The sequence below is a fragment of the Cottoperca gobio genome, chromosome 3 (assembly GCF_900634415.1).
Source record: "Cottoperca gobio chromosome 3, fCotGob3.1, whole genome shotgun sequence".
Lineage (NCBI taxonomy): Eukaryota > Metazoa > Chordata > Actinopteri > Perciformes > Bovichtidae > Cottoperca > Cottoperca gobio.
In genome coordinates this window covers 19,816,402-19,843,534 of record NC_041357.1, presented here as the reverse complement: position 1 = coordinate 19,843,534, position 27,133 = coordinate 19,816,402, and the positions used below count along the sequence as shown (strand labels likewise).

Genomic DNA, 27,133 nt, shown 5'->3' with positions numbered 1-27,133 from the left:
TTCAGTCATATCAGTGAATGTTTGTCGACAGACATTTTCTCCAATGGCTGCCTCCCTTATCAGAACATTTACTGTCCATGCCTTCATGACTGACAACCCAAATGCTCACAAATAATATCTCAAGTTCAGAATCATGAAATGATGTCTTTGATTCCTTTACTCTGGACATAGTGTGGGTGCATCAAAGCGTACACAGCCAGCGTTACACTGTTAATAAGTGTTGATTTGTTTGGTGTGTTGACAAGTGTTGGTTAGAGAGTTGTTTGTCCACTCATAGAGCTAATGTGGCTTTGAGTTTAAATATCTCTGATGGGTGTGGACTTGTATAGATGCTGGCAGAGTGAGTGAGTAAACTGTTATCTGTGAACTTTACTTTGGAAAGTTTTACTTGTTCTACAATGATAATTAGTAACAGTGGCAATTGATGTTGTTTTAGCAACATAAGTGACACACACCAAGACAGGCATGTATAATTAGAATTGATGAGGGTTAGGGTTATAATAATTATTATCATTATTATTGATCCTCCTGAAGGAACTTAGAGATAATTAATATTCTGTGTCTTTTCCCATAACATTGCAGCATTATTTATTTTACAGTAACTGCAAATGGTAACAGCTACAGCCTGTTAGGAAGACATCGCTGGATATGGTGCATGTGCCATTTTGAGTACATATTTGGTTGCTATCATTATCCTCTGTTCCAAGAAAAAAAAAAAAAAACATGTGAATGAGTCCAACTTTTATTCTCTGTAATGCAGCCTCTCCACATGCCCTGGCTAATGAGCTGTATCCAGATATACACACACACACTCCAGTAAAAATGTTCCAAACAAACTAATAGATTCCAGCGTCCAACAGGTCCTTCAGCTGATGCAGCAGCATGAAACGCTGGCTTTGCTCTAAAACTCACCTTCAACATTTTATATATTTTCAACTCACTTTTTTATCCATTTCCATCCAAATAACTCCCACTACTGTGACCTTTCAAACACACTGAGGTATGTTGTATGGATGCAACATAATTGGAAAAAAACAAATGCATTTGGTTATATATTAGTTCTACCAGCTTTACCAATGTAGAGCATTTGAATGGAAATATTCTAATGGGAAAAGAGTGATTCATGCTTAGCCAATTTTATCCTCAGATGAAAGCTGTGTGCACAGCACTCATTATCTCGACCTCTAGACCCTTTACATACTCTTATAAATGTGCCCTTGAAGCCTTAATGAATTGATTTCTATGCACAATTTACAAATGTCTTAAGAGATCTCTCCAGGTGAAGTGATATAACACAGTACTTTCAGCCCAGACAAGAAAGCAGAGAATGCTACTGTTCTACATATTCATCATATGAATGTTGCTGTTCATGGTGGTCCTTGTTTTCTCACTTTGTCAGCACACGTGAGGAGCCACAGGGAGATGTGCCTGGTATAATAGCCCTCTCAGCAAGGTAAACGAGCCTCTGCCCACACAGACAAAAGCTAGTCACTCTAGCTCCATAATGCACTCCTCTGCAAGGACTCTAAAATCCCACATCACCTATATCCACTAAAGGCTAAAAGGTTTGCTTGCCCACATTTTACACCTCAATAACAATTCCAATTTAAAAGGGAAGGGCTGCCTACACTGTTCGCCCAGCAGCCTGTTTCCATGTATGATGCACTTGTGTATATATGTAAACACGAAAATGATAAAGCTACAAGCATGAGCTGCTAATTTTCAAGACATGTTTTCAGTGTCTCCAGTACTATCTTTTAGATGCTATAATTAGCCAGACAGTGCTCCCCTGGTTTTCAATAGGAGGATCTGCATAAATCAGGAGTCTGAATGTTAATCCTCATATGGCTTAGTTTCAACAGATGAGAGGGTCTTTCTCTGACACATATCATATAATACAACATTTCCCATTAATTGGCAAGTACCTGCAAGCCCGCCAGCAATATCTAATCGTTTTTTGCACGTTTGTACATTGTTTAAATATTATATACTATATTCAATTAGACAGTCATTTTCAGTGACTGGCTGAGATTCTGGCTTCAGTCTTTGTATTTACAGTAACATAATCCTCACATGAAATTGTAACTTTAGTTCAAATAGCTTCAGCGTAGGCTTCCTGCTGGACCTCTTCTGTCTTTACATCTGATTATACACCACACTGTTATTCCACTTCTTTTTGAAGTGTCTGCTATCCTGGTGTTAGCCCCTGTCTCTGCATGTGTACGTCTGCAGTTCGGTGTAATGAGCCTATGCAAGCTGAGAAGGAAGACCAATAGTGGAACAGATGCTGAGAAAAAAATGATATCATCGAGTTATCCACAGAAGAAAGCACATGCAGCCACCACTGTGAGCGTAGAGCCTGTGAAGTACATGCAAAACAGTTAGCACTGTCCTCACGAACAGCAGAGGCACAGGCTTGTCGAAAAATGTAATTCAAAAGGTCATGAGTTCGTGTGTGTCTGTAGGCATGCATGCTTTATTAGTTATTCCTAAATCTCTTCCTGTCTCCAAATGTATTTTATACACATATGTATTTTCCATATATCAAATATGATTAGTACTACAGGATTACAGTAGCCAGTAGCACAGGGCATCAACAGCCAGAAGTGGCACGAAAGAGGATGCGGGAAATTGTCGTGTATTAAGAGAGGGGTATGACATGCAGGCTGTCATGCATCTTAAACATTGAGCCACCACAAGTTCAACTACTTTTTAATAATACTGTTGCTGCATGTTAACAGCATATTATATAGAGAACAATAAAGAAAAAGTCATTCGTACATTTCCACCATTTCTTTGAAATCACGTAAAAAAATAAATAAATATGCCCTCATCCTTGGGCGGAGTGTGGCATTTAAAATCTTTCTTTATTCTTAACCATCCACTTGAGCATGTTGGATTTTATGTGCTGCACCCCACCCATGGATGAGGGCACCAGCAGTTATAGGGAGAATCTACATCTTTATTGTGTTATTCGCTAAATGAAAAAGAAAGAGAGATGCGGTATTTGTTATTATTATTATTTTTCTTCAAATAGTTACGCTGGAATGGGTTAGAAATAAATTCTCAAATTGCTTAGAAATCTCTGCCAAACATCTGTCAGTAACAAAACTGCACAGGATTTAAATGCCTGTGGCTATAAAGGCCAAAGTGTCATCTTTCTGATAGACCGTTAAAAAATAAAAGATGGAAGATAATGGATACTTTGACAGAATGAGTAGTCAAGCGTGTCCAGAATATTGTGTCAGTGTCCTTGACTGCTACCAAGCCAAGCTTCAGCTCCAGATTAGCCTCATGCATAAATAATGCCAGTAGAGGCCACATTTGTTTGCTCTAATTTCCCAGGTACAAACAGTGTCTTGTGCATTAATTTACCATGGGTTTAACGCAGATTAAAATACATGTATCAGTGTACAAGACTGTTTTTGTGCTGCAGTTAATAACTGGCCGTTTTTTTTTTTTTTGACAATGTGAGGCTTGTAACTTCACGATGCAAAACACATTTCAGTGAAGAAATGAATGGGAGACGGAGGAGCTGGCAGTTCAGTTCAGTTCCATCAACTCTAGAACAAACTGGTGAGCAGAAATGTAATAACCCTGCAGTCTGTTTCGGTACTTCGTGATTTCCATTCCAATCCTTTTGCTGTGGTTCAGATGGAGTGGCTCGTTTCAGTGTGAGAGATCCCACCGAAATAGGTCACAGTGCAGCTCTATTTTACAACAGGAGACACTGACAATCCCTGTAGGCACCACATAAACCTTTACTGAGAAACAAAATCCTGACAAACCTATCATAGTCTTGACAGATCTCCCCCACTGCTATCAGAGCCTTCAGGTATTCATTTGGCTGGTAAGGGTTGATGTAGTGCAAAGAGCAGCTGTTCCTCGGGTCTCCATTGGAGGCTGTGAAGTCAATGGCAACCTGGTAGAAAGAAATGTGAAGCATGAACAATAGGACAGAATCCATTCACCCATTCCGATCCCTCGTCCATTCAAATGGAAATACCTTTTCCATGATGTCTAGATCTATGGTTACTGTCGTCTGATTTCACCCAAATGCACAAACTTATTTTTAATTGGATGTCTATAAGCCAATCACAGTGTTCTGCATCAAGTGGACTGCAGTGAAGACAGCCACCTTTTTTAGCAAGCATGGCCGACTGTGAGGCAAGCAAGGAGCACAAGGAACATTTGAATCTATTAATCATATTGTTACACGTTAAGTACATCATTTGTGTTTAAAGTCAACATGAGATGTTATTTTACTTATACATGTCAAAATATTTTTCAAAACGTTTTTACTAATGATACAATCAGCTTATAATGCATCATATTGCTTATGTACACATAATATACAACTCAGGATACTGTATATGGAGGTCATTTTATTGATTTTACATTTTTTAATACTACAAAATATATAATCAATGCGTTTTAAAGTATCAATGTATTCATTGATATTGGTAAACCATACATGAGGAATGAAAAAACTCACGTTTTGGTTGAAAAGGGTATCTTAAGAGTATTTATTGTAATTATTATTTGGTGGTTTCCTGCATTAACAATCTCCACCCATTAAAATGGACATGTAAAAAACACTTGAAGAATTGTAATCAAAACATTTTGATTGCTCATTATTTATGAGTGCATTTAGAGTAGAAATCCAACATTAACATTGTTTGTGTGTGTTCGAAACATAATTGGGTTCTGAGCGGGTTAAGTTTTTATTTTGCTACTTAACTTTATTATTTGTCTGCTTATTATATTACAAGTAATTCTGTGTGAGAAAGCCTGAAATATGCATAATGGCAGTATATATTATTTGATCAGAGGTAAGAACTTGCGCTATTTACACCCACATACTGTAAAAACAGCTACAGCTCCTGTAGATCCAAGCAGCCAGCTGTTTCAACAAGAAGGAACTGCATCTACCACAGCTATCCTCATAATTAATATTCATTGCTGCAGTAATCCAGCTGGAGAGTGAGGGGTAGCACAACAGAGGGCAGACCAAAAGGGCAAGAGTTGAAGGTTTGAATTTATTCCACCAAGCTGCCAAGAAAACTGAACTGACAGACAAAAACACTATCAGGGAAAGTTTTAAAGATAAAAAGATTTAAATACTGTGTAATGTTTCATAATCAAAAACATTCGCTGCATATCGCTTGCTACAAGTAGTTATTAACATGCAGATCATTTGACAGTATTAGGTCATTCATACAACCAGGGCCAGTTAAAGTTCAATGACAGAGAATTGTCACTAAAAACAGACTGCTCCATTTACCGTAAAGTGAATCTGGCATCCTCCCATGATGTAATCTAAGAAGGAGTACACTCTGTGGAGCTGTAATAGAAAAAGAAATATTTATTTATGGCAAAACCTCAGAAGCATCTTATCGGAAGCATCTGGTCATTAAAACTGAATTAACTCAACAAATCTGTTGAATAAAAAGGGTTATAAAAAATTAAAAAATGTGATTGAGCTTCTCAAAACTAAAAATGCCCTCTGTGAACAGTGAGACGCAACAAAAACGATGTTGAGTGTGTGTTCAGTTCAGGCATTCATTACTACAATTCATTCATTCATACAGCATTTATTTTTTCAAAGAAATAAGACACTGATTGGTTCAACTGATTCCTACCTTGAGGTCAGTGAGGATGACAACTCCTGAATTTTTATAGTTTCTCTTCTTCAATTTGTACTTGGGATTCACACAGTCCCACGACACCTTAAACAAAGGAAGTTTGAGACAAAGAACAGGAGCAACAAACAGGAGCATTTTGAACATTTACTGTATATCTTAAGCAACATGACATTTGTTTCCTCTGGGATGGATTTCAGCAGAGTAAAATGAGAGGCATATTGGAAATGGATAAAACGTTTACATGGCTGTCTCTCCTCCACTCTGCTCCGCCTCTCCGTTCACTGACCTTATTTCCACTGGAAATTTTCTGCATTTCCCTAAAGGTAGCATAGAACTCGCCGATGAAGTCGTGTTTCCCCCTGGAGTCATAATCCCACACTAGGCACTGAGACACACATGGACAACACTGTTTACTACTTTCTCTCTGTTGGTTTGGCTGTCCATACAGTATTCGTGCAATATGTATTAATTCATCCCTTAACTATTCAGTAAATGTCTTTTATTATATTCCTGTTAAGTCCTGATTGTACAGTTCCTGACCCTTGTGTTTTTTTACAGATGTGGATTTAGTTGATAAAAAGGTCCCTTACCTTGATCTTCCGCTCATCATCACAGCTGCACAAAGATATGAGAGACACTTTGAAGGGCTCCCACACAGGATTCAGGTTGTTTTTAATCACCTGTTAAGAGTAGGAACACATTACATATGAAGCAACAGAAAAAGTGTAAGAAAACAGCTGTTGCCTGAACTGAAAATATGATGAATTTACCTCGGTTCTGTGCACAAGCTGTTCGGATTGATCGTCATTGACTCGGTATATTTCCAAAAATGGGTCGGACTTGCTGAAGAGATCCTGCAGAGAAAACAGAATATCAAAACTCCTGATTCTTAATGTTAGTACAGGACCCTGTAACAGTTGATTCATAAGTAAGATTAAAACGTTCAATTAATTAAGTATTGCTTCTGGTAACATCAGGTCAAATTTCTTCCTGAAATTGCTTTAATTCACATAAAGAATAGTCAGGAAGTCTCAATGAGATCAAGATCTATTTAACAAGAGACAAATGAGAACAGATGACACACATTAAACATTACAATTAACACTGAGGTTTTGACTTCATTTGATGAACAGTATTGAAGCTAATGAGTCAGAAAATATTTACCATGGGGCTGTGATGACCTTTAAACAGGCACAATTACAGCAAAGCATCACGATTAAAAATGTAATTTCACTATGTACAGTAAATGTACTTACTTTTCAATAGCGGGGGGGTTCAGATGTGTAATGTCATATTTCTTTTAAGCTACTGGATGCCTACATTTCCCTCGGGATCAATAAGGTATCTATCTATCTGGGTTATTCTGAAGTTTTATATGAAAGGAAACTGTAATTTATACAAATGGCTGTTGACACTGATTTATCATTGCTGATTGAAGAGGCACAGTTAATTATCTCTGTGATTAAAGGTCACGGAGAAGAAGGCATAACACTTACAGCACAGCATGGTGGCTCTTCTGGATTGAGAAAAAAAAGAGTTTGTTTTTGGTTTGAGAATATTTAACAAGATTCCAACTCGTGTTATTCCCTAGTCAATAGCATTAATGACCGGCTATTTCCACCAATATAGCCTCCATTGCAGATCTAAAATATTAGTTTGACTTTCTGTAACCATTATTTCAAGATTACTAGCAGAGAATTGTAACTTTCTTTAAGCCTCCATTACTTTCTATGTGAAAGATGCATCTGCAGGATGTTATTAACAACACAATGTTAATAAAAATCCTGCATTCGAGTTAATAAATGGTGGCTGTGTCTATTTACATCATCAGTGTTAGTAAATACCCAGCTAAGTTGAAAACATGCGTAAGATTTCACATCCTTTATGGTTATTTACGGTAGCCTTAAATCATCATCTGAGCCTAAAGCACAGGCGTCTGAGAGCAGAGCAATGATGATTATTTAGGACAATTGATTCTTCAGGGAGGAAAACAAATGAGTGCTCTGTGTGTGTGTGTGTGTGTGTGTGTGTGTGTGTGTGTGTGTGTGTGTGTGTGTGTGTGTGTGTGTGTGTGTGTGTGTGTGTTGGGGGGTGAGGGGTGAGGGTGCTTTGTGTTCACTGAATGAGACAGTTAATGCTGCATTTCCCACCACATTAGCCAGATACGTCTCCTGAGGGACGAGAGCAAACAGAACTCTAGCATCCACTCTTTGTTGTCATGGCAACCGCTAGCCAGTGGCATCGGAGGCACGGACGCAGATGTCAACATTCAATCCTGGGCTGGGATATGTACGATATCTCATCATTAATCCTCCTGTATATCAACATCTATGCTGTGATCCTTCAATATCTACGGCAGGTTGAGGTGATGCAGCTGACGAAGCAGCTATTTAGAAACAGTTTGCTGCTTCAGTCAACATCTGTTAGAGTCATTGTTATGCCCAACATCAAACTGCCAGATTACTTGCAGCTAGTTTGCATTGTTAGGAAAATGAGCGTATAATACACCTGATTACTGATTAAATCTAATTATTGTGGGAACTTCAGAATAATCATTTTAAACAGGACACACGGAAGTTACTTGTGTGACCTGTTGACATCCAACACTTGCATTATATACCTGAATGAATATCTTTATTCACATTTTACTATTCAATATTTTTCTATTTACAATGGATCAATGAATCAAGAATACGTTGGCGGTGAATTTGGTTTTACAACCGCACTTTACTGTTTTGTTTCTCTAAATGTCAAACAGGCAAAGTTAGCATTTAGCAGCTAACAAGCTAAACGTTGGAGTTGCTGGAGACCAACACTTCGCTAAAAAGGAGAATGAATGGTGCGTTTATATTCATCAGGTGGTTAGAAACACTTCAAATGAATGATCTTCGATATGTCTCCTAGATGTAGGCTAATGTTTGCACAAAAGTAATTAGAAACATTATTCATTACTTGTGTTACCCTCAAGTGGCCAGACAAAATGAATTGTTGCTGCTTTCATAGAAAGTTTCTGCATTTATCTGATCTCATACCAATCTGAGAGAAGTAGTCTGCAGTTTGCTTCTTATATAATACATTCTAAGCCTGCATGAGTGACAGCTCCCACCCATGTTTGTTGTTGACATCTAAATGTTTGACAGATGAGCCCGACTTTAATGACAAAACCCAAACTTGACGTCTCAGAACCAGACCCTGAGCCTTCATAGTTTATTCTGACCAAGTTAAGTTTACAATCATCCTCCTAAAGATGGGCTGTAATTTTAACCAGAATGAAATTGTCCGTGCATGTAAACAAAGTCAGTTTCTATAAATGTATACATCAGTGTTGTTAGATATCTGGCATCAAGAACCAAACTCTGTTCCAAATAACCTGCTGAAATGTTTTTTTCAGAGAGAAAACATGAACAATTTTGTGCCTCGGTGGGACATGATTACACACCATTGCTCCACAGTGATGCACCCACAGCTGTATTCACATCAGTTTAAACAAAGCAAGCTGGTGGATACTCCGGGCGGAAACTCAATACTCACAGTAGTATCCAGTAGCTGGATATATAAAGCAAATATCACATGCAGGGGAAGATGCACTTTATAGCAAGGATCTTTTATTTTTATTTTATCATTTCCCTTGTGTGAGAGTCCGGTCAGAGTAGCAGGAAACGGCAAACTGCAATTTAAAAAATAAATGTATTGTAAAATTCGACTTTTTCTCCAAATACCTCAAGGTCAGACTATGAGAGTGGCATCCTAAGGCTTCCTCCTAAGAACATGCAATGGCTTCAGATCATCGGAGTTGTAATTGGATGTAAGCTCCCGCTGTCTTTGTGATTGAAATATGCCTTCAGCAAAGTTTGACAGAGCAGGAGCAGTTAAGGTCAGTGATATCCACATTTAAAATAAAACCAAATGAATTCAACAAGTAATAACGCACATTTCACATGTGATATCAAGTGCCGTCATGTAATTTACATGTGACACTCGTATATTGACAAATGATTATTGAAAATGTACATGTTAGAGAGTTATGTCTCTGCAAACATGTGATATATCAAGTGGGACTTTTCTTTCTTTCCCTTTAACATTAAATGATATAATGATTTTAAAATAATATCTGACATGTGTATAACTTCAAGGCCAGTGATGCATTGTGGGTACTTTCTGAGGCTGCATTACAGAATCATGATTACCACATTACTACTACTGCTATCCCTGTCTAGTGCTACTAAACCATATCTAATAAAATATCAAACCTGTTGCTAGTTTCATCAAAACCGTGCGCTCCGCTCACCTTATCATCAAGCTTCTTGGCACAGAAGGAGAGCTCCAAATATCCATTGTTGCCAGAAATTTCTTCAGCGTGCACCTGAGAGGAAATACGATTTGTCAGTAATATTTTGTGCTTATGGGCTTCATCATTCATGGAAAGAAATCCCAACCACATGATCTACATTTCAGGAAAGAAAGCAAATCTCATAAAATAAACAGAAAACCTTTAGAATGTTAAGGTGAATTATCTGCCATTATTTAAAAGAAACTGCTTTATTTCAGTTTGATGTGAGTATTTATACACCTTTTTCCTTTCCATTGCAAAAAAATTAAATTTTCCTTAGTAGCGGTTGCACTGTGGCAGTTAACAAAGTGAAGTGGCTTTTACTTAACATGGGACTGCAGGACATTAAACGAGAGAGTAGAGAGCCCCATTAGCTGCAAACTAATGGGCCCCTGCTGTTATAGGTTATTGTTCAACTTGAACATTCAACTTTTTAAGGATGTTAAAGTTACCACGTACAGAGCAGTGCAATTGTAAAGTTTTGTAATAGCTCTTTCCAAAAAAATGTTTTGTTTTTTCTTTGTTTATACATGTGTGTTAGTTAAAAAGACTCTGCTGCTCCATCTGGCCCACTCACAGAAAAAGAAGTTTGCTCTCTCTGTCTCCGTTCTTCTATTTGAAACTGACAAACTTGACATCAAACTGCCAGAACTGTTGCTGCAGAGTGGGCACAGCCAGAGTTTGACAAGCCTCGACAGTAAGGATTGGCAAAGTATGGAACTTGTGCTTTTTATCAGACAACTTGTCCTGACAGGTATTAATCTGTATTCACACACACACACACACACACACACACACACACACACACACACACACACACACACACACACACACACACACACACACACACACACACATATATATATATATTCATGGTTGCATTCATGTATGTATTTAAAATATATACACACCTTCTTTATTGCAGGGGAAACAGCTGGTGCAATATTAAAATGCAATAAAAAAATGAATATTTTACAGTAATGTCAGCATGTGTGGGAAGCAATTACATGTTGGGTGAGGGTTTATCATAATGATGGTGCATAGAATTCTCCATATTTGCGTAGATGAAATGGTCAACAAATTCCCTAGTGTGAATTCTCCTGCAGATCTTTAAAAAGTCTTTGCTGTTGGCTCATGTTTAAATAGATAAATATAACTCTGGCAAGAAGAGATTCAATGATTTAAAAAGGACAAGTTTGTCTATAACTTTTCCCCTCACAGCACAGGGATCCAAACAAGACCATGGATAATAGTGCAACCTGCCAGTGAATATTGCACAGTTTTTATTTATTGAAGAGCACCTGTATTGGGTACAGGTCCTGTTATCATGTCCACATCCTGCCTCTCTTGTGAATTCCCAAACAAGGCAGAGTGGACGAATTTTTTATATGTTACCACCACTAGCTTGTTAAGTGTAAAATGGTGGTTAATGAACCAATAGCTCTTCTCTTCCACATCTGACACATGTGATTTCTTATACATGCATCATTTCCTCTTGCTTCCCTGTGTGTATTGGCGTCCATAGCACCAAAAATGTATACTATATAAAGTGCTCAGAGAAGATGTATACTTTTTATGACCACGTAAAAACAACGATGTACAGCAGCAACATGGAGCCATTATGTGAGGGGTGTTCAAGTTTATCTTGATATTTAAAAAACACTCTATATAGCAACAGGAGGTATGCTGTTTCTCCAATCAAATGTGGCTAGAAAAGTAAACTAGAATGTAAGTCTATTATGTTGCCTGAGAGTGAGTGGACGTGGATAAGCACATGTAAGAAACTTACAGTGATGGTGGATTTTCCGGCATATTTCCCATACTTCAGCAACAAAGGCTTCACCATCTTCTTTTGAGCCACAATCTGCAAAGAACAACATTAAAACACATTGTTGGCCTTGAGCCTCCCGTAGCAGTAAAAAGCAGTAAATTTGCTGTGTCTCAATTCACGCACACTTGCTGTTTTTAATGCAAAAGTGCGTTCACACTGAAGTATGACCAAATGCAGCGCACAGTGTACTCAGGTGGTGCAGTGATAACGGTCAAACGGTTGAGTGTGTAACCATGGACACTACTCACCCTCAACCGCCGCCATATTGGCTACATAGCGGAAGTGGTGGGACCAGCAGCGGTTGCTCAGGTGAACACGGCACTGTACACATATATTTTCACACTAAGCACCACTATACTTTTATAATAGAAGTCATTAGTAAGTTTGTTGGGTTAATTTACCCGTCTGTAAAGGTTTTGTCCCACAAACAATAATTCCGCTCGTTAGCTAGCTAGCTAGCAGCGGCGATCGTCATATCTGGTGAGTGCACAATCGCCATGTGCGATTTGAAACTAAATCACCCTGTCGAAATTAACGCAGTACCCAAGTAAGTACATATTGTACACAGTGTACTACAAAGAAGAATACTAACGGAAGTATCCAAATTCAGACACACCAAGGGATCTGAGTCATCAACACCAGCATCAGGTATATTTACTCCTAACATGTTTTAGGTATTTTACAGCAGACACATCTGTTTTTAGGGCACAAAACTAACTAATACAAGTCAATAAAGTGTTAGCAAGACAGCGGCATCTGCTTACCTGGCCAAGAGTGCACTCCACCCCACCCAGAAAGTCATCATCACGGGCCCCGATGCTGTGAGTGCCGTGGATGTCATAGACTTCCAAACGCAGCTTCTGAACCTCCTCAAAGTAGTAGTCCCATGAGAAAACCTTGGCAAAGACCGGGTGTAAGTTGCTCTTGATCACTTCTGTCCTGTCCAGCTAAGAGGGAACACACAATTTCATAAATATTTAAACATTGTAATGCAATTCATTTTAATTCAAGTGTGATTAAAGCAATAGTAGACCTTATGGAGTAACGATAAAGCACAAGTATGACGATTTTACAAATTGTAACCTGTATAGTTTTACAGCAAGATCTTACAAAAATAGGATTGAAAAATTCAACTTCTATATTCCTGCTTATTTTGTGGAATAACAGTGTCTACAGAAGGGCAAATGTTATTACGTTCCGTCAAGAGGATGATGTGAGAGAAGATTGGAGGGCTCGGACATTTAATCTCACAGTACTGAAAACGTCCATGCTTGTCTTTCACTGCCTGACAAGGAAAAGCTGAGCTCTCTGAGGTCCCATCTGCTCATGATTAGCTCTCACACAGCTCCATGAACATTTCTATATTGCCCAATTTGTCACAAGGACAAATCATCATTGAACATGATGTTTTAGTCTGCGGAGGTTATTTTTTTGTCATTAACTAATGACATACATGCTGCAAAAATCCACACACTCATAATTGTCATGATATACTGTAGTAATGTTTATGTTTATGCCTTTTTTGGGACTCAAATCTATGAAATTATACGACACAAATGAGAACAGACCCATCGAAAGGCATAATCTGGACATGATCTATGGACATTACATTTATTTTAGTGATCATCCTAAACATAGCCATACAAATGGATAAAACTCCAAACTCCATCCAAACTCATTATTTCACTGTCAGTGGAGCAGCTCCAGACTTGTATTATGAGGACTTTAATTGTTGACATTACTCTTGTTATTATCTCGCTTTAGTAGTGACAGGCTTTTTCACAAAAGGTGGGAACATAAGCTGGTTTACAAGCTCTCTCTAAAGCTGTTTTTTTCCTTTTCTTTACCTACTCTTTTTGTCACTCATATACAAAAGCAAGTGCAACACTGAATATCTTGCAGGAAAGATTGTCGGAAAATGTGTGCCATTATCCTCATTTTCAAATTATTATTGGATCTCTCCCTCTATGAAGACGGGTCTTTCACCCCGTCCTTCGAGTGCGTTGCGATGTGGTTGTCATACAAACTAGTTCATTTCGAGTATACCCGCACCATAACGAGCAACCAGTAGCTTAATTGGTTTTTGGCATAGACTCTATTGGAGGGATGAACATCATTCTTCCAAACTACATTCCTGCACTTGGTGTTGTGGAGAGCACTGTCGTAACACGTCGGTCCAAAACCTCCCATAAGTGTTTAGTTGGGCTGAGAACTGCGATGGCTATAAAGCAGGATTTATGAGGTAATATTATCCTGAAAAAAGACTTCAATAAGGATCGAAATATTTCATCATTGAATAAAAGTGCTGATTCAGAATAAATGTGTATTGATCTGCATGTAACGGAACAAGTGGACCAAAAACATGACAGGAATTCTACTTTTCATTTTTAAAGGATTTTCTCTCTTTTTTTAACCCATCTGTTATTGCATTATAAAACCAAAAAATGTCCCTGTCCGTGTTTTTGTGTTTTTACCCTTGTTTCACACTGTTACCAGTTTATACACTGAGGAAGGACATCTGCCCGAAACATCCATGCATGAATAACCAATTTAATTGGAGTGCTGTCCTGCTGTTGACTTTTTTTATTTTGAGCATTCAGTACCCTTCTACACAGAACTTATCACCAATTTGCAATTCAATTGGTTGGTTAGTAAATGGCAAGCATATAAAATAAACAGCATTGAGTTAACCAGACTGTGGTCCCTGTCACGGCTCTGGATAAACAACCAGACTAAACCGCCTCACTTTTTCAGAATTGTAATATGAAAACAACAATAATGATCAGACGATAAGAATTGCAATGGATGGCTAGTAGCAGGGATCGCTCTAGTGTTTCCTTTTCTCTCTGACAAACATCACAAAGAAAGAAAAATAACTTCCAGCTAGGACTTGGATTCCTGAGCTTCATTCATCCCCATCTCTCTTTATTGTCTTCTCCTGCCTACTCCTCCTCTCTTTGTGCCATCTGGATGGACAGATTTGGAATGAGTCTGATAAACCTGCTTGTTGATGAAAGCTTATCAGGGCAACGGAGGATAGGTTGTGCCGAAGTCTGTGACGCCTGTTTGTTGTTGGTGTGGGGACGAAATTATAAAGCAATCCCTGACGTGGAAAATTAAGGCTTTTTGCAATCAGTTCTGCCAGGTAGGTATAGCATTATCTCTGTTGCTTGATCATAACCAGCCCCTGTAGCTCTGGTCAGGTATCAGAAAAGATCAGGTTCTAAATGAACTCCCTATCATCGGAGCACATAAATTCCAGTTTACAAAAAAAGAAGATAAATGTCATCTCCACCCTGCTTCTGGGTTTATCCTTGAAAGCAAACAGGTGGTGAAATAAGGTAATAATAAATACAGTTCGACAAATAGCAGTTTCAAGTCAGTGGGGCCGTAGAGTATGAGCTCAGAAAAGAGAAAGAGGGTGGCAGTGGTGTGAGTGGGCTCAGCTTCTTACTCAGTTGTTGACGTAAGTAAAACTATTTGCACAAGCAATGGTGCCTCCCAGTACTGAGGGATTTGACAGACAGAAACTCAGGATAGATAGATAGACAGACAGATAGATAGATGGATGAATAGATAGATGGATGGATGGATGGATGGATGGATAGACAGACAGATAGGTAAATAGATAGATAGGCAGACAGACAGACAGACAGATAGACAGACAGATAGATGTATAGATAGACAGACAGACAGACAGACAGACAGACAGATAGATAGATAGATAGATAGATAGATAGATAGATAGATAGATAGATAGATAGATAGATAGATAGACAGACAGACAGATAGGTAAATAGATAGACAGAGCTTTTAACAGTGAAAATGTAATACTTTCTGTCTATTTCATATCATAGGATTTTGCTTCAATTAGTGGAGCTAATAATAGCCACTCATACATACTTTGAACCCAGGTCAGTCATCTCGAGTAACAACCTCTTATCAAATTACGACCAAGAAAAATCCATAACTGTGCTCAACACTGTCAGTTGAGTGTTTTAATCATTATAGTATCTCAATCTTCCACATTCATACAGCCCAAACATTACAAAGAGCATCTTTAAGGAATGGCTCCCATGTGGCAGGAATCTGGCAGAGTTACACTTCACAGTTTTCTCCCATGTCCCTGAAAAGATAGCTTTTTGTTGGATGTAGGACAGCGGGGGGAAACAAATCTATATAATTAGATATCCGTGGCCACGTTTTAACACATCCTCTACTTAATGGAGACCTTTGCTTTGGCTTTCCCTCATGAACTAAATTACTTAATTAACATGGAAATGAGAGACCTGCTGCCTACGCTCCAAATCAGATGGGACCAATCCAAGAAAGTAAACATTTTCAGCTGGAACACCTCATCACACCGCTTATTACCAACCTACTGTTTGTCCACAATCTGTTGTAAATTAGTGAAATGTGAAGACAGATAATGACTAACTCTACATTTGACGTTTTGAATTCTCAATCAGGTAGCTGTTGTGAAAGCCATGATCTTTTTCGAAATAGTGAAAAAACAGCTGCAAGTTCAGCAAACCATTGACTTACTACACTGCAATTTGAATAATTCAAACTCCTATGTATGTGATTCAAGGCACGATTCTTTACACTTTAATAATGTGATTAATGACTCAGCTAGGGTGATAAATAAAAGATGATGGATTCATTTTTAAAAGCTACATACTGCCTATATGTAATTTGCAATTGAGGAGATATCGGCTTCCAACAAGGTCCAACAAAAAAAGGGGGGGGGGGGGGGGGGCTCACCTCTGTCCACTGTCCGTTGGTCTGCACCATGAGTATGACACAGGGGTCGGACTTATTCAGCGTGTCTCGGTCCAGCAGAGCTTTGCAAGACACACGCAGCTCTACTTTGGAGACGCAGGTAGCTGGACCGCTGAGGCTGGTCGCAGGGGAGGTGGCCTCCAGAACATCATTCATCCTGGCTCAGGGCGAGAGCAGTACGATATAGTAGCTCCGAGGGATTGGAAAATGTAGTGGAGGGTCGAGGGATCTCAGTAAAGACGTGGCACACTCACAGGAGACTGGCTCTTTTGACTTGGTACAGATGTCATAAAAAGAACAGAGATTCCTGTTGAGTCCCACGGGACCAAAGCAAACCCAATCTGTTATCACTGCCTGAGCTACTCCCTTGTGAGGAGTACCATCTCACCTCGGTAATGACGAGAGACGGGACATGAAGGAGGCCAGGTTGTGCTTTCAGGAGCCTCGGTCAGATCCCTAGAAAGATTAATTCAAGATGGTCAAATCTGGTGCTTCCTCTTTTTAATTGCTCTTATTCCAGTATGAAAAAGCAGGAGGTGTCACTCTACTCTATCCACAAAAATACATACAAAAACATAGACTTGATCTTATCATTTTCTGCATGCCACTGTTTTTATCCTGTTTCCTGTTCTAAACAGTTAGATTGCAAACAATATTTGTAAAAAAAAAATTAAAATTCCCTTTATTCAACACAATGGTGGTAAAATCAGGACTCCAGCAAACACATGACTGAGTGGCCTTATTGCCTGAAGGATAACATAAAAAATAAGAAAATGACTTGTAATTTGTTTATGTAGCAAGCATCCGCCATGCTGAGGTGTCCTTGAGCAAACGGTGTCTGATCCCAAATAACTGTTTTAAAGGAGAAGAAAGTAATGAGTGCGGGGGTTGAATTTCTCTACCGGCATCCTTCACTAATGGTCACATTCTGAAGAGACAAACGAACAAGTGGCTTTCAGCACCAGGGACAGCGCCCGTGTTTTGTTTTTTTCTTTGCCAGCTGTGAGTCTGGGAACCAGATGTTACCCAAAAGCATCAGTCTCAAACTTAACTCAATACAGCTTGAAACACAATCACATTCAGAAGCTATAAAATATGACCCAAGCAAAAGTTATAATGTAAAAAGCAACACGTCCGCTAGCGATTCAATCCAACAACTTAATAATGAAGGCAATACAGGAAAACGCTGCTAAATGCTTTCTTAACAATTCATCACAGTAAATCAACTCAGCTACAAATATGTATTCATTAAAACCGTCGCGAGACCATCTAGCTTTAGTTGTCCTGATCACAATAAGCAAGGCGTCGTACTAAAAATGAACATGCTACTTTGATAACATCGTTTGCCATTGTATTACTCACTTCCAATAAGACAATATACAGCTGATCAAAGAGAGAAAAAGCAAGCAAACGCAATTTGTCCCCTCATAAAAACCAATAAACTCTGCTGACGATCAAGTTAAAAGCGAGAAAGTCACTTCCTACCTGTCGTTGTTCTTTACTCTTAAACACACTTGTTTTAATCCTCTCCCATAACACACCGCTTGATTTTTTTCTTCTTCGTCTCCGCCGTCATTCATTGGTTAGACTGGAGAGGAGGGAGTAGGCTCGGCTTGCAGAGAGATGGGGAGTGGAGAGAGTCCAGCTGCTGATGTAAGAATGGGACTTTCGCTGGGACTCGATTAATGGGAGTTCAATTTAAAAACGACCCTTAAAAAAAAGACACGAAATGCATTTTTATTCCTTTTATTGATTGATATGAGTATAAGGCTGACATTTGCAGACATTCCTGCTAAATGAATGATGAACTTGAGACAAATCAATGAAATACATTTAAACCTAAGGGTAAGACGTGGAATATTTTTCACACTTTCTTTGAGTTGAAGTTAATCTCTTTGTATCATTAATCCTCTGCCGACTAGATAGGTTTTAACATATATTTAGAAATATATATCAATCTGATTTTTCTCAAGCCTCAGCCTACTGTAATGAATGTGTCACACTGAGCTCGCCTATATGTTAGCATCTCTTAGCTTTATGATAATGTTTACATATTGCATACATGGCACAGTTCTGCATACAGTGGCTGAGCAATGTGACACTATATACACAGATGTTCCAACAAAATGCTCACAATTTAACATGAGAATTATGGGCTCCATCATCACATAAAAAGTTAAACCAGATGCGTAGATGATAATCCTCTCTCTAGGATCTATAGTTTGTCAATTTGCACTTAGAAAATAATGTATCTTGTGATTAAACCAACTGATTTCTGGCAGGCTTTGTGTTACCTCAATAATAGAAATGCTAGGGATGCAAATGCAAGACATTTCACGGAAAAAACAACAGGAAATTAAAGGATGGATCATCCAGAAGCAGCACATCACAACCACATTTACATGTGGGAACTCCAGACAGCTGAGGGCTTGTGACTCTCTGCTCTCTTAGCGTTATTAAATACACACATGCACACACATATACCCACATGTATGCATGCACATACTTAAGTCTGATGTCCCTCACAATAAAATGATCATGAGCTGAATCGTAGTGTGTTTATTTTGACAGCAATGTATGTTACATAATGTATTGTTTCTACAGAGTGTCTATGCTTGAACCTTTTCACAGTCCACCCACAAATGTATTATTTTCATGAACGTATTTCCAGACATTGCATAACGTTTATAGATTTTTAGATTGCACTGACAAAACAGCAGCCTTCGAGTTTCTGCAAAACAGGAGTGAAGGCCATGACAGAAAAAGCAGCAAGAAATAGACAAAATTACTTTGGAAATTTGGGTTCATCAAAATATAGTGCCCAACAGAAAATAAAAGCTTTTGGATGACTGTTTAATAGTACCCCGTGTGATTCACTTTGTGATAATAGAAATGAGTAGCTGCCGTGGCATTTTATTCCTGAAGGCTTTGGAATTTTATGATTCTGATTCGTCCTTCTGACAATAAAAACTTTTTCTTCATTAGAGCTTTGCACAATTACAACTGTCTTTGGTTTCAAGAAGGCACAGCTGATGCTTTGAGAGTTGAGCCACTCAGAAGCTTTTAGCTGGTAAAATGATGATGTGTGCACACAGGCAGATCAATCAAAGTATTGCAACAGCTTGAAAAATAAGAAATTTGGCTCCATGCTTTTTAATTATCTGCTCTGTTCATAACCATGCAATTTGTACACCAAACAACACATGGACCTCACACATTTCCCCTACAGGTTGATATTATCCGTGACTCTTTAAAAAAAAAAAGTAACAAATCCACGCCTGGATCTGAACAAACTGTGTTTAACATGGAGACAAGCTGCTTTCAGACATAGCCATTACCTAAAGTCATGTTCTCTCCTGCACTTTATTCAACCCCACTGCCTCTTCTTCCATGGGTATTCATGTAGGAAGTGTCTGCTTTAGGGCACACACCTGAGCCCTGTTACGCCACAGCTCCAAACAACAGCCATCTGCTGCTGCTGCTGCTGCTGCTGCTGTGTCGGTTCAGCACCTCACAAGACCTTCCCTGCGTTTACACAAGCATTATCTATTCAGATTCCCCCCCGCTGCTTCCCCCCCCAGTCCCTGACCTCATTGCTTGTACAATAGCCCAAAAAGAAAGATCTCAAGACATGGACTAATGCACTCACAATTTAAGTCAAACTGGCTCCGGTGTGTAACATCATCCACACTTTTCCACGAGCGGCCCCCTCGAGTAGTGGTTTTTTTGGACATTTCTAAAGACACTATTGATTCTAAAGTCTTGCTTATAGGTGATGGTAAAGCTTCTGCATCCCTGTTAATGGTAATCAATCACTGAGCTTGTGTTTCAGCAGGCTCCACTGCCATCATTATGTTTGCCTTACTGACCTATAAGTAGTGTGGTCACAAAAAGTATTTCAGTTGAGTGGTGGTATATAATGTAGGATATATTTGAGAGGCAATAATCAGAGAACATTTGGTGTTTGATGAAAGACTTGAATGAAGTATTATTAAGTGTGTTGCCCTTTAATTTTTCGTCAACAGACTACTCGATAGTTTTCGCTCTGTCTTTTATCATATACATTAACTTAACATCCTCATCCTGTTTCTTCTTATCAAAACTAAGGAATTAAGACATTTACATCACGTTTCATCACAGGTCAAATTGACCTGTGTGATATCTGGTATTGCTTGTATATCTGCTTTATCGTAGGATACGCTGGTAACACATTTAGGAAAGGTGGTGAGATGAAAATGTGTCATAGATTCTATAGCGTCCTGTTACATATGTGTTTTAGTAAACATGTATATTTGTTTACAGTACCCTAACTGCGGGATAAAAAGGACCATCCATTTGAGTTTCCATTTCAGCCACATCAATCACTCCAGGTCCAAAATGTCTCGACTGTCCACTCACCTTCATTAACTGAATTATTTATTTGCGTTCAGACAGCAAGAAAACAGAGACACTAAAGGAGATGAGGACATTCAGTCTCACCCCATCCTGATTTAAGTCTGTGTATGGGATCATTTTTGGAAGTGGATTTTCTAATAGTGAAGACTAGAAATGAGCAATCTCTGTGAATAAGGAATATCTCTGCACTTTTATTTGTTTAACTTTTTATTTATTCATTGATCAGAACACCACACAACATGAGCACATAGTTTAGAAATGTTCAAAGTCTCTGTTGTCATGGCAATGTTTCATATTTACAGTCCACTTTGGTTCATATCTGCCAGCACATAACCTTCTGTAGGATAAAATAAAAAATAAAAAACTCCCCCCGCCTCCAGAAACTGAGTATTAAAATGTCCCACTGGGATGAGATTTTTTTCCTCACTTCCCCCCCCTCTTCTGACCTTCCTCTGCCTTTGGGGCCAACCTCCATCTATTACCTGTGCATTAACATGATGTAGATTAAGTAGAGGGTATTTTAATGTTGTAAGTCATTTTTAAAAGACTGCCTGGTAAAGACTTTCTTTCTGGTGACCTGACTAAAGAAGAAATTGGCTCTTAACCGGACAAGTTTTAATTAACATGCATCAGTTTGTCACATGCTTTTTTTTTTCTACTAACGGCTGAGTAACTGACTAAATAATCAGGTAATATAATGTTAAATATTATGTCAAGTTAAACCTTTTTAATATTCCTTAACCACCAACAAACCATGCTCTTAAATGATCGTCTCCATTGAGTTATTTTGTGCCTCTAGTGCCACCTACTGCTGAAAAGATGAGCCCAACACTCTTATTTCACATTTTAGTTCATAGATTGATTTATAAATTGACAAGTCTATAAGTACAGTGAGAGGGAAAAACTACATTTTTCTTTTGGTAATAGATTGCTGTTATCTTCTACTCTGTAGCACCTTGGGATTGCTTTTAGCCATGAAAGGGACTTTACAAATAAAATGTGTTATTACCAACTGCTATAAATCATAAACATGGTCCAAGTTGTAGAGTTGATTAAACGGCAGTATTTAACAGACTGTCTTTTCTGCGATCTGCCGTTTGGCTCCAATCCATCAAGTCCCCTAATCGATGACTACAACGTAAACTCTCAAAAGGAGATCATAATCATGACATTCTCACATTGATCTTTTTTTAAACACTTTATTTTTCAAAGTTCCATAGTGACCATTATCACTTCTTCTTTTCCACGTCCTGCTCGGCAGCCTCCTTGGCTCTCTTGGCACGGATGCCGAAAAGACGAGCATTGGCGCGGGCCATACGCAGGCTGGCGTAAGCCTTGAAGTTCTTCTCATCCTCAGAGATGACACGAGCCTTCTCCTTTTTGTGCACCTGGGGAGAGAAGGAAAAGACGATAGTAAAAATCAAATACATTTTTATACATTGCGTATAAATTCTCTCTGTAACTGAATCCAGCCAATTTCAAGTCTGACGCAAATAGAAGCCCGATGTAATAGCTTCAAAATTTAGAGACAACCAATTTGCCTTTCCAGCCTGATTTTAAAAAGCAGTCATCAGAAAAAAAGGTTCAAGTGTTTCATCAAAGAAATACAGAGATTCCGGAGATTTATCATCATCTGACTGCTGTGACGCAAACTAACAAATTGTTCTTATATTTCTCAACAGTCATCACTGACGTATGAATGACGATACGATGGCGCATGAATGGCAAATGACACAAACCTGCCAGTTTAAGGTTGTTACGCAGTTTCAAGGACTAAAAAAAGTTAGACTTAATTTACACCTAAAACTAAAAATCACTTTAATTTCCAGTGATCTCGTTGTAATCTTTCCTAATATGGATGTTTTGGAATTAAAACTTACCGTTTTAATGGGCATGACTGCTCCACTGAGCTGAGTGGCCATCTTGAGTTCCTCCTCCTGAAAAAGATTAACAATTAATTCATCAGGGCAACAAAAAACACAGTTTGCTCAGTAAGGCGTGCTTTGAGACAAACAACCTGCCATCTCCAGCAAACCTTTGTGTTGTGAAATTACTCACAAAGAGAAAGTGGGCTGATTAAGTGTAGTTATTCCTTTTCAACCACAGCAATGCATTCAATATCAAATCTTATTGGATACTAAATCAATTATGAGGTGACCAGGGCTCTGAGTTTTACGGCCTTCAGCCTTCATTGCTGTTCTGAGCATATAGTGGAAGATTCTGTGACATTACAGGTCCTCAGTTATGTTATGATAAACTCCTGACAACTAATAAATTACATTAAGAATGCAAATGATGACGTCCCGCAGAGATAACGGAGGAGCTAATCGCTGCACTGGATTAAAAAAGTGAATATAAAAAAGATACAGGTTATATATTTGAGCTCTCCCAAAGTCAAATCTCTACACTTTCATTTCAAAATGCACGAGAAAAACATTCAAATTTGAGACGGGGTTCTTTTGGTTTTCACACATTACTTGTAAAAAGCTCTTGTATTTATTTTGATAAGACGGAGTAATAGTAAACAAACACTAAAGGTCTCTCAAATTGTACTTATTACATTTTGAGCGATGACTCACTGACAGACTGCATGCCTTTGATGAATGTTTTACTGTCTATCAAAAAACAGTTAATCATCAATCACTACTAGTCAGTCACATGCTTAACAGATTGGATGTGACGTTTCTCTAAATCATTATGCGACAACACAAAAACTTTTTTTTTTCAAAGAAACTTACAGTGCTGTCTCCTTTCTTGGGAGCAGAAGCCTTCCTGGGGAACAGGATGAGCTTGGAGCGGTACTCCTTCAGTCGCTGCACGTTGGCCTGAAGAGATTCTGTGGATCTGTTACGACGACGAGAGTCAACTGAGATGCCGATGGTGCGGGCTGTCTTTTTGTGGATTCCAGCTGCCTTTAGTGAGGAACATAGCACAATAAAGGGTTAAACATAATAACTCTATAAGATGTCAGATTTTTTACATTCAATTTGGAGTAACAAAAAGCAGTCATCAGATAATAGGTTCAAAGTATTCATCAAGTTAATACAGAGATTCCGGAGATTTATCATCATCTGACTGGTGAGACGCAAAACTCTTCTGCCAATGAAGACATGATATGCTCTTAGAGCGGCAACGATTAGTCAAACAAATTATCACTAGGCATCTAGATAACGGCCAGTAATGTTTAGTGCAAAAGTGATAGAAAAGTGGGTTTTAGCCACTCAAATATGGAGATTACCTGCTTCTCTGTTTTACATCATAATGAAAATAGTTGCGGTCCTACATGCTTGTGCAGGTACTTCATGTGCCATTATCCATTGGGACAGAAAATACATTCACTCAATTACACCCCATTAATGATTCCACACTTCAGCCCACAAATATGGTGTGCCACTTTTGAAAGGTTGAGATTTTACAGGAAACTGGTGTAGTGTTGGATCACTGTAGGATCAAACTCCAGGATCTGACTTGCGCTTTCTCTACACCATGGGCATTTGTTTCCAATCTACAACTTGAATAGCAATTGAAATAAAAAAGGGTTCTTATTCATGAAGATGAGGTCTACATAAAAGCAAGTACCACACACACTTAACATTAAAAACTTTTACAATTACTCTGTCGTGTTTGAGTCTACTCGTTAAGGAAAACAACAAGTCCACATGTTCTGGGGTGATTCACAGTCATTTAGCCTTCCTCCCACTGCAGGCAAGTACAGGGGAGGAAAGTAAAAAGGTAGTTTGTCAGGATCATCCAGTCCTTAAACAAGACTGTTCTACAGCTATCGTTTTGTTTGGGTGGGATGCATGATTCATCACAGAAAAGGTTGGGCTTGTTCTGTTTTACACCAAAAGTAGTCAATAGAATTTCTGAGGTTTAAGAGTCTCAGCCATGCTGACACAATAAAGTTTCTACCCGACTACACACAAATCACCAGACACCATCTATCAGATGCTTTGCAGCTCTTTTCCTCTTTGGTGTCAATTGATTCAATTCTTTGGGACAGTTACAAACACCGCACAGTATTTTTGTGTTACCTTGAGTTCCTCCAGAGTGAAGCCACGTCCGGCACGAACCTTGGTGTGGTATCTGATAGTGGGACACCTGACCTGCGGCCTCAATGGTCCAGCAACAGGACGGGGAGCGATGAGACGGGCCTTAGCCTGACGAGCATTTCGCCTAAAGAGAGGTATCTTAGTTAAAACTAGTGACCAAAGCCAAGGAATCAAAGAACTCAGGAATCTGTTTCTCGCAACCATGACAATTAAGGCAAACAATTGGGAGGGGGAGCTTTTGAGATAAACAAATAAGTCATTGTATTTTGACTTTCTCCATTTTGTCACTGCATCAGTGAGGTATAAATGTTAACGGATGCAAATGAGACAAGCTGCAGTCTAACGTAGCGGGATCTGCGGAGCGTTATGGAATTATTTATGATTTTGCAGAGGACTCAAAATACTTTGAAGTACGGAGTTGTATTGTTGTAGTTCATTTTTGATTTGTATATCATCCAACATGGCGTTGCATGCATACGTTACAGTTTTGTCCGGCGATTGCACACAAGAATAAAAGCAGGATCACCAATATAAAACGTTAAACATTGTAATCATTCAGCTAATGTCCTTCGTAACTCTAAGGCGGTGTCGTACAATGACTGTAAAACAGTCCTGATGTGTTCCCAGAGAATACATACCAATTGCCTTACCTTCAAGAAAAACCCTAGTTTTGACTTTAACAACTCTTGTATACACTTTATATTTACAATACCTTTATTTATATAGGACCTATAAAGTAGTTTATGAAGTGATTATTTGATAGACAAAAGACTAAATTCTAATTTGCACAGGGAGTCGATGGAGAACCAGGGTTGAAAAAGCAATAAGAAACCTAGGTGCTGCACTACCACTAGCTTCAGATTAGTTTATATCACTATACGTTTATGCATTTAACATTCTGATGCAGTTGACACTTTATTACAACAAAATGTTATATAGTCTCCTTTAAATTCTCATTGACAACAAAGTTAGTCTTTGCTACTCCATGATGCGACTGGAAGGCGTGTTAGCTTGAATTAGCATCTCAAGATGAAGCACAAGTTAGCTCTCACCTGCGGATCTTCCTGGCTGGCTGGTTGAACCAGGTACGCACTCTCTTCTGCCAGTCTTTGTGGAAGTGGGGGTTCAGGAGCATTCCATTCCGGCTGGGGGCCATGGCTGCCTAATTCCCTGAAACACAACATGGCACACGGACATAAGCATACAGTCATGCAGGCACACCATTAGGAGTACCATGGGCTACGTCGGAGATGCTAAGCTAACTGTTTAGAAGGGCAATTATTGCAAGCAGCGGCTATATCTCATAGCAGCTAGTTCTTGCAATTTCAGCATTTGACATGTGTGCTCATTTGTTATCAGTGACATTAAAATAAAGAACAAGTTGATCTCTAACGACAATGCTAACCGTCACACCACTTGACCGGGGATCACTACTAACAGACGTGGTTCAGTCATTTAACGAAGAAATCTTAAGACAATAATCACCTTATTTAAAAGATGACAAAACACTCTATTTCAGGTTGTAAGTCAAGTTGACAATTATCGACAAAATACTTAGGATTATGTTAGATTCTTTCTAAAGATGTAGAGAAAAATTTAACATACCTACGAGGGAAGAAAATGGCCGAAAGGAAAAAGGAAGTCGAAACGCGGTGTATTGTGGGATATGGTGTCAACCAGCCAATGGCCGAAGAGAAGTGATCAAAGAGTATATAAAGGAGAATTATCGCCAAAGAACAAGTCGATAAAACGTAATAACAAAATAATGTCTGATTATTTAATGTAAGAATATGTTATATGCTATGTAATGATTGTGATCAAAAATATTTATTATGAAAATTAAATACAAATATATTCCCGCTATTTTTCGTCTCTGAAATAAATCGTATATCTTTGGAGGTTCCCATGCACAACCCCACAACAAGGATTTTGTCAGTATCTTTACACAATGACAAATATCCGCTAAAACCATAGATTGTATAAACTATTTTATACAATCCATCACCATCAATCACTTTAACTGAGCGCAGAGAAAACAATTTCATCTGAGCGAAACCGGAAGTAAGAACGTATCCATCACAGTTTAGTTGTCTTTGTT

General features: G+C 38.6%; 2 protein-coding genes and 2 non-coding genes across 5 annotated transcripts in view; all 4 read right to left on the bottom strand.

Moving 5' to 3' along the window:
• The window catches only part of cpne7 (copine VII), a 29,973-nt gene extending 11,841 nt beyond the window's left edge, over window positions 1–18,132 (bottom strand). The window contains exons 1-12 of one of the 2 annotated variants that reach the window (XM_029459901.1): window positions 18,074–18,132; window positions 16,977–17,044; window positions 16,571–16,861; window positions 12,571–12,753; window positions 11,765–11,839; window positions 9,934–10,008; window positions 6,416–6,499; window positions 6,236–6,325; window positions 5,932–6,030; window positions 5,643–5,729; window positions 5,285–5,344; window positions 3,789–3,922 (exon numbers count right to left, since the gene is read on the bottom strand). In XM_029459901.1, coding sequence (XP_029315761.1) covers window positions 3,789–3,922; window positions 5,285–5,344; window positions 5,643–5,729; window positions 5,932–6,030; window positions 6,236–6,325; window positions 6,416–6,499; window positions 9,934–10,008; window positions 11,765–11,839; window positions 12,571–12,753; window positions 16,571–16,744 — 1,061 coding nt within the window. In that variant the 5' untranslated portion in view covers window positions 16,745–16,861; window positions 16,977–17,044; window positions 18,074–18,132. Of the gene's footprint in view, window positions 1–3,788; window positions 3,923–5,284; window positions 5,345–5,642; window positions 5,730–5,931; window positions 6,031–6,235; window positions 6,326–6,415; window positions 6,500–9,176; window positions 9,313–9,933; window positions 10,009–11,764; window positions 11,840–12,570; window positions 12,754–16,570; window positions 16,862–16,976; window positions 17,045–18,073 lie in introns of those variants that run through there. The other variant, XM_029459911.1, reaches the window with a different exon arrangement.
• Window positions 18,133–22,166: 4,034 nt separating this feature from the next.
• rpl13 (ribosomal protein L13) lies at window positions 22,167–26,744 on the bottom strand. The gene is made up of 6 exons (XM_029428519.1): window positions 26,641–26,744; window positions 26,088–26,205; window positions 25,018–25,159; window positions 23,722–23,895; window positions 22,864–22,920; window positions 22,167–22,371 (listed from the first exon to the last, which is right to left on the bottom strand). Exons 2-6 carry the CDS (start codon window positions 26,189–26,191, stop codon window positions 22,213–22,215), a joined length of 636 nt encoding a protein of 211 aa, XP_029284379.1. The 5' UTR covers window positions 26,192–26,205; window positions 26,641–26,744; the 3' UTR covers window positions 22,167–22,212.
• LOC115006533 (small nucleolar RNA MBII-202) lies at window positions 22,536–22,615 on the bottom strand. The gene has a single exon (XR_003832082.1). It is a non-coding gene; the product is annotated as a small nucleolar RNA MBII-202 (small nucleolar RNA).
• Window positions 23,975–24,053, bottom strand: LOC115006535 (small nucleolar RNA MBII-202). The gene has a single exon (XR_003832084.1). It is a non-coding gene; the product is annotated as a small nucleolar RNA MBII-202 (small nucleolar RNA).
• Window positions 26,745–27,133: the final 389 nt, after the last annotated feature.